The sequence below is a fragment of the Oncorhynchus mykiss genome, chromosome 17 (assembly GCF_013265735.2).
Source record: "Oncorhynchus mykiss isolate Arlee chromosome 17, USDA_OmykA_1.1, whole genome shotgun sequence".
In the NCBI taxonomy this organism is placed as follows: Eukaryota; Metazoa; Chordata; class Actinopteri; order Salmoniformes; family Salmonidae; genus Oncorhynchus; species Oncorhynchus mykiss.
Window position 1 is genome coordinate 6740641 of NC_048581.1, and position 14531 is coordinate 6755171.

At 41.8% G+C, this 14531-nt stretch overlaps 1 protein-coding gene across 1 annotated transcript in view; it reads right to left on the reverse strand.

Annotated features, from left to right (window-relative positions):
• Positions 1 to 742: 742 nt before the first annotated feature.
• The window catches only part of LOC118940070 (zinc finger protein 658B-like), a 42291-nt gene continuing 28502 nt past the window's right edge, over positions 743 to 14531 (reverse strand). Inside the window, exons 5-8 of the mRNA XM_036948294.1 lie at positions 9378 to 9609; positions 8826 to 8923; positions 8523 to 8670; positions 743 to 3422 (exon numbers count right to left, since the gene is read on the reverse strand). Of these exons, the coding sequence (XP_036804189.1) occupies positions 1648 to 3422; positions 8523 to 8670; positions 8826 to 8923; positions 9378 to 9609 (2253 nt within the window). The 3' untranslated portion in view covers positions 743 to 1647. The remainder of the gene's footprint in view (positions 3423 to 8522; positions 8671 to 8825; positions 8924 to 9377; positions 9610 to 14531) is intronic.

Here is a 14531-nt window from a genome sequence, read left to right on the forward strand (position 1 = left end):
CCTAACCACAAATATTAGTCTCTTAGCTCTTATGGCAGGACTTTGACTGTGGTACATCACCTCCCCAGTCAACCTATTGTGTGTATTGAACATTCATATTCATATTCATATAGGGGTGTATTATGACATCAGATAGAACTACTCAGACATTCCAAATATCACTTGATTATCAGAGGGGTGAATTATGACATCATATAGAACTACTCAGACATTCCAAATCAGGCTTCATCCACATCATGAAGGTGGATATTGATCCAACCATTTCAAAAGTAATGACCGGGCTGATGGAAACAGGATATGCCTGAATATTTTTATAAATGGTGACATTTTGTTACTTCATTTGACAATTTGTTTGTATATTTGTGTCAGTAAAAATGTCTAAGCGAGAAATGGCTGTGGAAACTCCTTTATGCGCAAATATTTATATAACAACCATCACATCTTAGTTAACTTGGAGTCACGTGATGATATGTTGTGTGGTCCTCCCACTACGATTCGGAAACCCATGTAGTTTATTAGGCTACAGATGAAATAAGTTATGAACTTCACAGGGTGGTGAAACTACATGTGATGAGCTTGATGCTCCATTCCAATACACTTTGAGGGTCTTATTCTGGTGACATGATGACCGATGCTTGGTTGCCATTTGACAAAGAAAATAATTGCTCTCACCCATAATAATCTCATCATTCAGGTAACAACGTTTATTGAACCAGTGGGAGGTTTCTAAATGCCCCAAGGAAAGTCGAAAGAGGAACTCTTCATTGAGACAATGATAAACAGCAATCCTTGGGAGAGTTGTGGTGGATATTATAAACTAAGGATCTGCTGGAGTCCAAGTCAAACCAAGTCTCTTTATTTCTGAGCTCAGAGAGAATAACAGAGTTACACAGCGCAGTGTAGACCGTCTGAATTCCTGAAGCATTGGGTGATGAGCACATATCTTTATAGTTTCCTGTTCCTGGGAGGGACTTTATTCATACAAGGATGCAGGTGCAGCTGGTTTGCAACACAGAATGATCCTCCCAAGAACAGGAGATTATAATAGGACAGTTTCACAAGGTTAGTCACATACTCAGTTATGTGGACAGACAAACAACTAACGTTTTCCATTACAGAGTCTGAACATTTTCATTTCATTAAATCCTCAGTGGGCCAACAATGCAAACGTCAACAATGGAACAAATGCATCGCATCCAAATATCACTTGATTATCTGTAGTGCTGGAGGAATGACACACCCAGATAAACACAAAGAGTTTAAAAAAAGGACAGTTTAAAAGAAGGAACCTGATCTACTTTATATTCAAACTGACAGACTCCATATTCACTTCATGTTTTCTAATAAAAACAAACAAATATATGTTTGAGTATACCCTGTACCATTTAATTTCATCTGGTAAAGACAGGTAAACACATTGTCAGTCAACAATATAAGACAACGGGAGCACTGTGTATGTTCTCTGATGAATTTTAAGTCAATGTGATGTGAAATATCAACATACACGCTAAGAGAAGTAATTTCTCTCTCCTGTGTGGATTCTCTAATGACATTTAAATGACTGTTATGAGTAATATGTTTTCCCACAGTTTGAGCCTTTATAAGCCTTCTCCTCTGTGTGCAGTCTAATGTGTTCTTTCAGGCTTCCTAAATGGGCAAAAGCTTTGCACCCTGGGAGGAGTGGTAAGGCTTCTGCCCTGTGTGTATTCTCTCATGTCGTTTCAGCTCCCCTGACCGGTTGAAACACTTTCCACATTGGGAGCAGTGGTAAGGCTTCTCTCCTGTGTGTATTCTCTCATGTTGTTTCAGGTCCCCCGACTGGTTGAAGCACTTTCCACACTGGGAGCAGTGGTAAGGCTTCTCTCCTGTGTGTATTCTTTCATGTTGTTTCAGGTTTCCTCTCTGGTTGAAACACTTTCCACATTGGGAGCAGTGGTAAGGCTTCTCTCCTGTGTGTATTCTCTCATGAGCTTTCAGCATCCCCGACCGGGTGAAACACTTTCCACATTGGGAGCAGTGGTAAGGCTTCTCTCCTGTGTGTATTCTCTCGTGGGCTTTCAGGTTTGATTTCCAGTTGAAACGCTTTCCACACTGGGAGCAGTGGTAAGGCTTCTCTCCTGTGTGTATCCTTTCATGAGCTTTCAGCATCTCCGACCGGGTGAAACACTTTCCACATTGGGAGCAGTGGTAAGGCTTCTCTCCAGTGTGTATTCTCTCGTGGGCTTTCAGGTTTGATTTCCAGTTGAAACAATTTCCACACTGGGAGCAGTGGTAAGGCTTCTCTCCTGTGTGTATTCTTTCATGAGCTTTCAGCTTCCCTGGATGGTTGAAACTCTTTCCAAACTGGGAGCAGTGGTAAAGCTTCTCTCCTGTGTGCATTCTTTCATGTTGTTTCAGGTTTACTCTCTGGTTGAAACACTTTCCACATTGGGAGCAGTGGTAAGGCTTCTCTCCTGTGTGTATCCTTTCATGAGCTTTCAGCATCTCCGACCGGGTGAAACACTTTCCACATTGGGAGCAATGGTAAGGCTTCTCTCCAGTGTGTATTCTCTCGTGGGCTTTCAGGTTTGATTTCCAGTTGAAACAATTTCCACACTGGGAGCAGTGGTAAGGCTTCTCTCCTGTGTGTATTCTTTCATGAGCTTTCAGCTTCCCTGGATGGTTGAAACTCTTTCCAAACTGGGAGCAGTGGTAAAGCTTCTCTCCTGTGTGCATTCTTTCATGTTGTTTCAGGTTTACTCTCTGGTTGAAACACTTTCCACATTGGGAGCAGTGGTAAGGCTTCTCTCCTGTGTGTATTCTCTCATGGGCTTTCAGGTTTGATTTCCAGTTGAAACGCTCTCCACACTGGGAGCAGTGGTAAGGCTTCTCCCCTGTGTGTATTCTTTCATGTTGTTTCAGGTGTGCTTTCCGGCGAAAACTCTTTCCACACTGGGAGCAGTGGTAAGGCTTCTCTCCTGTGTGTATTCTTTCATGTTGTTTCAGGTGTGCTTTCCGGCGAAAACTCTTTCCACACTGGGAGCAGTGGTAAGGCTTCTCTCCTGTGTGTATTCTCTCATGTTGTTTCAGGTCCCCCGACTGGTTGAAGCACTTTCCACATTGGGAGCAGTGGTAAGGCTTCTCTCCTGTGTGTATTCTCTCATGGGCTTTCAGGTTTGATTTCCAGTTGAAACGCTCTCCACACTGGGAGCAGTGGTAAGGCTTCTCCCCTGTGTGTATTCTCTCATGTTGTTTCAGGTATACTCTCTGGTTGAAACACTTTCCACATTGGGAGCAGTGGTAAGGCTTCTCTCCTGTGTGTATTCTCTCATGTTGTTTCAGGTCCCATAACCGGTTACAACTCTTTCCATAGTGGTAGCAGTGGTGTCGTCTTGCTAGTTTGGACGTCCCTGGCTCTGGTTCCTCCGAGTCTGGCCTTTCTCCTGCCAAAGACAGTGTTATTTTTAAATAGAGACCCGAATGAAACCACGTGATAAAACAACCTTGCTACGAGGGTAAATCCTAAATCAGATCTCTCAATAACCCGAGGCCAGTTTTAACAATCTTAGTGTGATTTTAAAACAAATGTAGAGCTTCCTGGTAATTACTGCTATGTTTACATTACTTATTTTATTCATCCTGTTTTACAAGTCAGAACACAAAAACCTAGACAGTTCTAGGACACTGAAGACACAGACGTCGCTGGATTCCAATTGAACAGGTGGTTCTAAATATATAACATTCATAGCTGTATGATACAGAATGTGACCTACACACTTCCTTAAACATAAAATAACTAAAGAAGTAATTTTGTGTGGAAGTCCAAAACTTGTTTTTACGTCGAAGATACAAAGCACATCAGTAACATCTCCCCGTTGTTGAAAGGGTTCGACACATTGCTGTTTAATTGGACCAATTTCTTATTTAGACATTCACAGATTTTCAACATTTTGATTATCGCTGATGTCATATTTTGTGAAAAAGTCAAAAATAAGGTGAAATATTTGGGTAAAATGTTCCTAAAACTGATAGTAACTACAATAAACAAAAATATAAACGCAACATGTAAAGTGTTGGATGTTTCATGAGCTGAAAAAAAAAGATTGCAGAATTTTTTACATCCCTGTTAGTCAACATTTATTCTTTGCCAAAATAATCCATCCACCTGACAGGTGTGGCATATCAAGAAGCTGATTGAACAGCTTGGTTATTACACAGATGTACCTTGTCCTGGGGGTAATAAAAGGCTACTCGAAAATGTGCAGTTTGGTCACACAACAATGCCACAGATCTCTGAGGGAGCGGGCAATTGGCATGCTGACTGCAGGAATGTCCACTGGAGCTGTTGTCAGGGAATTTAATGTACAGTACCAGTCAAAAGGTTGGACTCACCTACTCATTCAAGGGTTTTTCTTTATTTTTACTATTTTCTACATAGCAAAATAATGGAGAAGACATCAAAATGATTAAAAAACACATGGAATCATGTAGTAACCACAAGTGTTAAAATAAAATATATATTTTATTCTTCAAAAGTTGCCACCCTTGCTTTCTCTCAACCAGCTTCACCTGGAATCCTTTTCCAACAGTCCTGTAGGAGTTCCCATATATGCTGAGAACTTGTAGGCTGCTTTTCCTTTTGGGTGAGGTCGAGGCCAGGTCATCTGATGCAGCACTCCATCTTGGTCAAATAGCTCTTACACAGCCTGGAGGTGTGTTGGGTCATTGTCCTGTTGAAAAACAAATGACAGTGGGACTAAGCCCAAACCAGATGGGATGGCATATCGCTGCAGAATGCTGTGGTAGTCATGCTGGTTAAGTGTGACTTCTGTTCATCTACTCCTCGTCTCACAAAGACATGACGCTCGGATCCAAAAATCTCAAATTTGGACTCATCAGACCCAAGGACAGATATCCACCGGTCTAATGTCCATTGTTCGTGTTTCTTGGCCCAAGCAAGTCTCTTCTTCTTCTTCTCATTTAGTAGTGGTTTCCTTGCAGCAATTCGAACATGAAGGCCTGATTCACGCAGTCTCCTTGTTAATCTCCTTGTTAATCTAGCCACCGTGTCAGATTTCAAAAAGGCTTTACGGCAAAAGCGAACTATGCGATTATCTGAGGACAGCACCCCATCAAACAAACACATGACAATCATATTTCAACCCATGACAATCATATTTCAACCCACCAGGCGCGACACAAACCTCAGAAATAATGATATAATTCGTGCCTTACCTTTGAAGAGCTTCTTCTTTTGGCACTCCAATATGTCCCATAAACATCACAAATGGTCCTTTTGTTCGATTAATTTCGTTGTTATATCTCCAAAATGTCCATTTATTTGGCGCGTTTGATTTAAAAAAAACACTGGTTCCAACTCTCCCAGCATGACTACAAAATATCTAATACGATACCTGTAAATGCTGTCCAAACATTTCAAACAACTTTCCTAATCCAACTTTAGGTATTTTAAAACGTAAATAATCGAGAAAATTTAAGATGGGATAAACTGTGTTCAATACCGGATAAAAACAACGTGAAGCGCGTGACCTGGAGTGCGCATCAAAACATTAGAGAGCACTAGGCTGGACCCTCGTTCTGAATAGCCGAACTTCTTCATTTCTCTAAAGAAAAACATCAACCAATTTCTAAAGACTGTTGACATCTAGTGGAAGCAATAGGAACTGCAACCAAGTGCCACACAAAACCATTTGAAAACAGAGTCACCTCAACAACAAAAAATTCCTCCTGGATGGTTTGTCCTCGGGGTTTCACCTGCCAAATAAGTTATGTTATACTCACAGACATTATTTTAACAGTTTTAGAAACTTTAGAGTGTTTTCTATCCAAACCTACCAATTATATGCATATCCTAGCTTCTGGGCAGGTAGCAGGTAGTTTACTTTGGGAACGCTTTTCATCCAGACGTGAAAATACTGCCCCCTATCCCAAACAGGTTAAGACTCCATAATGGTTCATCATTAGATGCTACAGTCCTCCTTTAAGACTCCATAATGCTTCATCATTAGATGCTACAGTCCTCTAAGTCTCCACCATGTTTAGAATGTGTCTGGAAGCATCACTCTATCTATTCTACTCTCATCCTTTCGGATGTAATAATATTTAATAATAATAATAACAATGTTATAATATGTAATAACTAACTTTAATAACTAGGGTTAATACCTGCCTGGCGCACCAACAAAATCTTCATATTTACCCCCCACCGCTACAGAATTAGCGTAGTAGGCCATGTAACTTAAGGTGATCAGAAATATTTAGGACTAACTTATTCCTTGCCACCCATTCTCAAACTAACTGCAGCTCTATGTTAAATGTTGCAGTCATTTCAGTCGCTGTAGTAGCTGACGTGTACAGTGTTGAGTCATCCGCATACATAGACACACTGGCTTTACTTAAATGTCACTGGCATGTTGTTGGTAAAGATTGAAAAAAGAAGGTGCCAAACAGCTGCCCTGGGGAATTCCTGATTCTACCTTGATTTTGTTGTACAGGCTTCCATTAAAGAACACTGTGTTCTGTTAGACAGGTGTTGGGGAATAATCAGAATTGGTTGGTAACATAGGTAAGATGTTTTATATTCATCATATGTTTGTAAGTTACTTCTCATCAGAATGTTATTTTTGTATAATACTGTGGCGGGGTTGCAGTATCTGTTCTATGTCAAGACTAAGTTGTTTGGGCCGGAGAGAGGGGAGAGGTCAAGAGTGTATCTCTTGGCTCCACAATGTCTGTGTGCCAGTCAGTGTGTCTCTGTGATCTTGTCAAGATAGGATGGATTTGATATATGCCTGGTGGATTGGTTTATGGTTCTGAGTTTGAGAAAATAACATGTTTTAGGAGACAAAGCTGAACGATGAATTATGCCGATAATGCTGTGTTATCCTATGCTGTCTCACTAGGGAACACACTTTCTAGTGGGCTTAAATTGAAGATAATGCGAATAGAACTGGCAATATCGGCCGCTATTATCCTCAATCATTTTCCATCCACGTTATCAGACACCATGCCATTGTTGATTTTTTGACCCAAAATTCAATTGAAGGTGTTCCAAAGCTTTTTACAATCATTCTTCATGTCATTTATCTTTGTTTCATAGTGTAGTTTCTTCTTTTTATTCAGTTTAGTCACATGATTTCTCAATTTGCAATAGGTTTGCCAATCAGTTATTCAGCCAGACCTATATGCCATCTCTTTTGCCTCCCTCTTCATCATAACATTTTTAAATTCCTCATCAATCCACGTGGATTTAACAGTTTTTAGTAATTTTGTTAATGGGTGCTTGCTTATTAGTAACTGGGATAAGCAATTTCATAAACGTGTCAAGGGCAGCGTCTGGTTGCTCGTCATTACACACCACGGACCAACAAATATTGTTTTCATTGTTGGAATCGGCCAAACTTTGAACATGGAGTCATTAAAGAAGTGATAGGAAGTGAAAGAGACTGGCTGTTATGTCAGAAGTTAATGGTTCTCTGAAGAAAGACAGGTGGCTTTGGAATGTGTTGGGTGGACAAGAGGAGAGCAAAGTGTGAAACAGGGGAGGCAGACAAACATCTGTGGATTAGATGAAGGAGAGGTTGAGGTCAGGACAGATTCTCATCAGGGAGATAAAGGTCTGGTATCCTGTTACCCTCTAGACTCTCTTCCTGTGGAACCATAAGATGTAAGGATTGGAGAGAAGGAGGAGTGTCTTAAGTGGGATATATATCTGGATGGAACAAATGTTGGGTTGTCTGAATTACAGATGTACAGAACCTTTGGGAATAATTTAACTTGGTTAAAGCTTCTCTAGTGTCCGTGAGTTAATTACTGTGAAAATAAACAACCTAATAACATCAACAACACAGGAATCACCACAAACAATTGTATGACCTCTTATATAGAACATTAGGCCCAGCCTTTTGGAACTTTGGTTGTCCTAGATATGACTACTATATTGTGATCACAACAGCCGATGAATTTGGATACTGCTTTCAAACACATTTCTGCAGTAATAGTAAAGATATGATCAAAATATGTTGATTCAATTTCTGTACTGTTTGTAACTACCCTGGTAGGTTGATTGATAACCTGAACCAGGTTGCAGGCACTGGTTACAGTTCGAAGCTTTCTCTTGAGTAGGCAGCCTGATCACAGCTTTCCTCCAGTATTAGTTTATTAATTAACAGTGTCTTGAGTTTAGTTTGCCTGTTCTACAGTCTAGTAAAGATAGGGGGGGTTGACTGGGACAGGCAATGTAACATCCATAATGTTTTGAGAAAAAGTTTTTGTAAAACAAGCACCTTACATTGGATCATCTTGAAACTTTCTCTCCAAAGCTGACTTTAATCAAGGTTTTATATGGTCTACTGATTTCTCTCTTTTCATTGGCAGAATCCTTTTTCAGTGTTATGATATTCATAACATCCATATCCATCAGTCTATCTTCCTGTCAACTAACAGAACTCTGCTGGTTGTCGTGGTAACAGATACCAATGAATATATCTATTTATTTGTTCAAACTAAACTACAGCACTTACTTTGAGTCAAATCTGATCCTTTCCTCTCTTCTCCTCCTCCCACAGTTCCACTCAGCCCCATTGTTTTCCTGCAGTCCACCAGCAGCAAGGTGCTAACAGGAGAGGCATGACACGGGGACTCCGAGAGGGTGGAAGGGCTAGCGTTGTCCTGGTAACCATAAAGAGGGGACACAGACGCACATCATTATGGATGCTGATGTCACTTGTCATGAAGTGCTCTACAGAAACCCAGCCCAGACCCCAATAGAGAAAGCTGTATGCTAGACCAGACCAAGCTGTATGCTAGACCAGACCAAGCTGTACCATCTGGTGTTCTGATCTGGAGAGACTCTTCTCTTCCTCGTCAGCATCAGGATGTTGTTGAGGCTTCCCAGAGGATCCACGATAGTCATGTGTCTCTCCTGTGTGAATGAGAACATCAAACAGATGGTAAACTTATGACCATCTATTGCAATCATAGAGCAATCATAGAGTCTTACAAGAGGCATGCATATGTCTAAAATGGCCACTTTCATCATGATTTCCTAAAATATTGTTTGTGATGCAAATGTAAAAGGGTCGTTCCACAAAATGGGTGGCCTTTGTTATTTTAAGTAGAAAATATGCACCAATATAGAATTTTAAAAGCCTGTTATATTAGATGAGGGGAACTTTAATATAGGCCACATGGAGAATTCAATACATCTAATTGAAAAGTCCCTAAAATATATGAACCAATGGCAGATTGACCCTTTAACAAATCCTACAGTACTGAACAACATATTCAAGTGTAGAACTTCAGTAGAATGCCACTTTAAAACCACACATTAGTTCAACAACGGCATAGTTTGTGACCCTGTTGAAGACAGTACTCACTGGTGTTAATCTGATATTCTGTCTCTTCCTCTTTCACTCCCAAAAAGTCTTCCTCCTTCACCTTTATTGAGATAGCATCATCTTCCTCTCTAAACGGTTCTTTCTCTTCTTTCACTATAACAGCCTCCTCTTCCTCCTTTTTCATTCTGAAAGATTCTTTCTCCATACAGCAGACCCCCTCTTCATTAGTAAGGGAGGAGTAGTTTAGTGAGCTCATGGTCAGGGATGTTAGCTAGCTAGCTAGCTAGCATTAGCGTCTAGCCTAGTGCTAGGCTCAGTATCAATCTTTAACACGTTTGCAAATTGAACCAGTTGATACGTTAACCGAAAATCGTTTAAAACACTGAGATTAGATAATGTACATTAGCATGGTCTAAAACGTCAATCTTTCAGTTTTATGTTGGCTAGCAAGCTACCGACGTGGTTGAAAGAGTTGGCGCCTTGTTGTTCCTGAAGAAGCGTCCGTCCAGTCCATTATACGTCACGAAAGAAGCATCACCTGAAAGACGCTCGTCGCCATCTGCTGGCTGGAGTTTTTCAGCTCAACAGTTTCCCATGTGTACCAAGAATGGTCCACCACACAAACAGTGGTGGTCAGTGCCGTTTAAGATGAGGCAGGACGATTTGTGTTTTCATGAGCATGGCCTTAATTCTATTACAGCATATTGGACGACTGTCATTCATATTTCACTCACCCTGTTCAATGTAACAGCAATAGGTTTAGGCTACTACATGATACTCTAATTGTCCCTATACCCATCATGAGGTAGCAACCTAGCCTATGAATGAAAGTTTAGAATGTAGGTTCACACAGGTCGAGAGAACATTTTGCGATGACAGACAGTGACACATAGACAGACAGTGACACATTCAATACTGCCTTGCACACTCTCGCCTGCATCTAGCTGAAATAGAGATATCACTGGACAAATTCAGGTATGTTTATCCCCGTTTTGTTCCATTTAAACGTTTGTCAACAGAATCGGCGGAATGAATACACCCCTGATCATGCATAAACACAGTTCACTTTCATTACAGACACGTTGTATTCCTTCTTGCATCTATGTGCTCTCCTCTTATCACCTTCTCCCTTCGTTTCTGTACTTCAATGCACAACACATCAGCTGTATGTCACCAGGAGAAAAAACCTTTCCAAGCCAAACCATTTCATAACTGCTACACACAGCTTACATTGTTGTCAACATATTAGCTAAAATAACATCATAGTCAACAGAGCTAATAGAACTAACTCGTGAGTAAACCTGCTACAATCATGCAGTAACGTTACAGTGTACAGTCAGTAAGCAGTTTAGCACTTACCTTGGCGGGTCCCAGTGGCAATAAATTAGTAAAACCAAAAGCTTGCCTTGACTTGGAAGAGTTCCAGTGTTGTGTTGGATAGTCATAGCCAGCTAGCTAACATAGCATCCCTCTGTTTGAGACAAGTGTTTGAGTAGACTAAACTAGATAGCTGCATTTGCTAGCTAAGTAAGTGAAACTGAAAGTGGAAAATAAATGACGAAATATCTCTCTCTCGCTTCTCCTTCATTTTGGAATAAAATAATTTGTTCAAAACTGTTCAACTATTGTATTTTTATCTCTTTTAGTCAACTACTCACCACATGTTATGCACTGCAGTGCTAGCTAGCTGTAGCTTATGCTTTCAGTACTAGATACATTCTCTGATCCTTTCATTGGTTGGACATCATGTCAGTTCATGCTGCAAGAGCTCTGATGTGTTGGAGGACGTCCTCCGGAAGTTGTCATAATAACAGTGTAAGTCTATGGAAGCCTTGAGAACCATAATCCTCCAAGGTTTTGTATTGAAGTCAATGTACCTAGAGGAGGATGCAAAATAGTATGTTTTAATAAATTATTTGGTGACGTGATTATATTTAGTATAGTTTTATCTAAAAAGGACCACTTTTAAATATTTTAATATATGGTCCTCCCCTTCCTCCTCTGAGGAGACCCCACTGCACCCAAAGGACACCCAGCCAACTTGACACAATTGTGGGAAGCATTGGAGTCAACATGGGCCAGCATCCCTGTGGAATGCTTTCGACACTTTGTAGAGTCCATGCCCCGACGAATTGAGGCGGTTTAGAGGGGAAAAGGGGAGGGTCCAACTCCATATTAGGAAGGTGTTCCAGATGTTTGGTAGAATCAGTGGATACATCTGCAATGTAGCAGACACTTTTATCTAAAGGGATTTGCAGTCATGTGTGCAAACACTTTACATATGGATGGTCCCAGGAATCAAACCCACTACCCTGGTTTAACAAGCACTATACTCCACCAACTGAGCTACAGGACCACAAGGAATGATCAAGGAATGACGCAGATAAACACACAGCCTGAGTTTCAGAAATATAATTGTATCAAAGACCGTAACATTGAAACTGCATATTTAGTTACAATCAAATATTATTTGTCACATGCGCTGAATACAACAGGTGTAGATCTTAACGTGAAATGCTTACTGACAAGCCCTTAACCAACAACGTAGATAAGAAAAATAAGGGTTGAGAATAAAAAACAATAACGAGGCAAAATACAGGAGGTACCAGTACAGAGTCAATGTGGAGGCTGTATACAGGGGGTACCACTACAGAGTCAATGGGGAGGCTATATACAGGGGGTACCAGTACAGAGTCAATGTGGAGGCTATATACAGGGGGTACCAGTACAGAGTCAATGTGGAGGCTATATACAGGGGGTACCAGTACAGAGTCAATGTGGAGGCTATATACAGGGGGTACCAGTACAGAGTCAATGTGGAGGCTATATACAGGGGGTACCAGTACAGAGTCAATGTGGAGGCTATATACAGGGGGTACCAGTACAGAGTCAATGTAGAGGCTATATACAGGGGGTACCAGTACAGAGTCAATGTGGAGGCTATATACAGGGGGTACCAGTACAGAGTCAATGTGGAGGCTATATACAGGGGGTACCAGTACAGAGTCAATGTGGAGGCTATATACAGGAGGTACCAGTACAGAGACAATGTGGAGGCTATATACAGGGGGTACCAGTACAGAGTCAATGTGGAGGCTATATACAGGAGGTACCAGTACAGAGTCAATGTGGAGGCTATATACAGGAGGTACCAGTACAGAGTCAATGTGGAGGCTATATACAGGAGGTACCAGTACAGAGTCAATGTGGAGGCTATGTACAGGGGGTACCAGTACAGAGTCAATGTGGAGGCTATATACAGGGGGTACCAGTACAGAGTCAATGTGGAGGCTATATACAGGGGGTACCAGTACAGAGACAATGTGGAGGCTGTATACAGGAGGTACCAGTACAGAGTCAATGTGGAGGCTATATACAGGAGGTACCAGTACAGAGGTACATATCAGGAGCAGGTGTTGAAATAAAATACATACAGCTTCATACAGTTTGATTTAATGAGGCTTAATGACCAAAAGCACAATTCTATTTTGTAAACATGAGACAAGTCTACGAGGAGATGCGTGTCTCATGAACTTTAAGTAGCCTTTATTTGTTGTGATATAATCCTTTTGAGACAGGATTGTGTCACGGATCTGGGGAAGTGGACCAACGCATTTCTGCAGCATTGAAGGTCCTAAAGAACACAGTGGCCGCCATCATTCTTAAATGGAAAGTTTGGAAGTTTGGAACCACCAAGACTTCCTAGTGCTGGCCGCCCAGCCAAACTGAACAATTAGGGGAGAAGGGCCTTGGTCAGGGACGTTACTGAGAACCCGATGGTCACTCTGACAGAGCTCAAGAGTTCCTCTGTGGAGATGGGAGAACCTTCCAGAAGGACAACCATCTCTGCAGCACTCCACCAATTTGGCCTTTTTGGTAGAGTGGCCAGACAGAAAGTCTGTTTGGAGTTTGCCAAAAGGCACCTAAAGGACTCTCAGACCATGAGAAACAAGATTCTCTGATCTGATGAAACCAAATGGTGAATCGTGGTGGTGGCAATATCATGGTGTTATTGGGGATATTTTTCAGTGGCAGGGACTGGGAGACTAGTCAGGATCGAGGGAAAGATGTACGGAGCAAAGTACAGAGAGATAATTGATGAAAACCTGCTCAAGAGCACTCAGGACCTCAGACTGGGGCAAAGGTTCACCTTTCCACAGGACAACGACCCTGAGCACACAGCAAAGACAACATAGAAGTGGCTTTGGGACAAGTCTCTGAATGTCCTTGAGAGGCCCAGCCAGAGCCCGGATTTGAATCTGATCAAACAACTCTGAAGAAATCCTGAAAATAGCTGCGCATTGACGCTCTCCATCCAACCTGACAGATCTTGAGAGGATCTGCAGAGAAGAATGGGAGAAAACACCACAAATACAGGGGTGCCAAGATTGTAGTGTTATACCCAAGGCGGCTTGAGGCTATAATCACTGCCAATAGTGCTTCAACAAAGCACTCTCTGCTCAACAACACTGACTGTGAATCAATCTGGTTGATTCTCTGGTTGATTCTCTGCTCAACAACACTGACTGTGAATCAATCTGGTTGATTCTCTGCTCAACAACACTGATGGCGTCAAACTTTGCTGTGTGTCCAGGCTGTCACTTCTGTCATCAGCTACTAACACCAGTGCTGCACCTTTGTCCTTGTCCCTGGATGACGGCTTCCTGCTCCCTCTTCCATAGTGAGAACACTGATGGCTCAACATGGTTTTCTGAGAGACTGGATGACGGCTGCCTGCTCCCTCTTCCATAGTGAGAACACTGATGGCTCAACATGGTTTTCTGAGAGACTGGATGACGGCTGCCTGCTCCCTCTTCCATAGTGGTAACACTGCTGGCTCAACATGGGCTTCCTGGTTATGAAAGAAAGTGTGATGGTCAATGGTAGCCTCTCCCATTGTTTGAAGCAGTTGTAGTCTTTGTTGGCATGTATCCAGACCCCAGAATGGTAGTAGAAAGGAGCCTGTTCCCCGCATGCTTCCTCACAATCATTGTCTGGATCGACCACTCCCCCACCTGACCACAGGACCAGTATTGCTGACTGATCTTCATTCCTACAGCCTTCATCACCGCCCCTGGAGTCTCTTCACTGTCTGATCTTCATTCCTACAGCCTTCATCACCATCCCTGGAGTCTCTTCACTGTCTGATCTTCATTCCTACAGCCTTCATCACCATCCCTGGAGTCTCTTCAC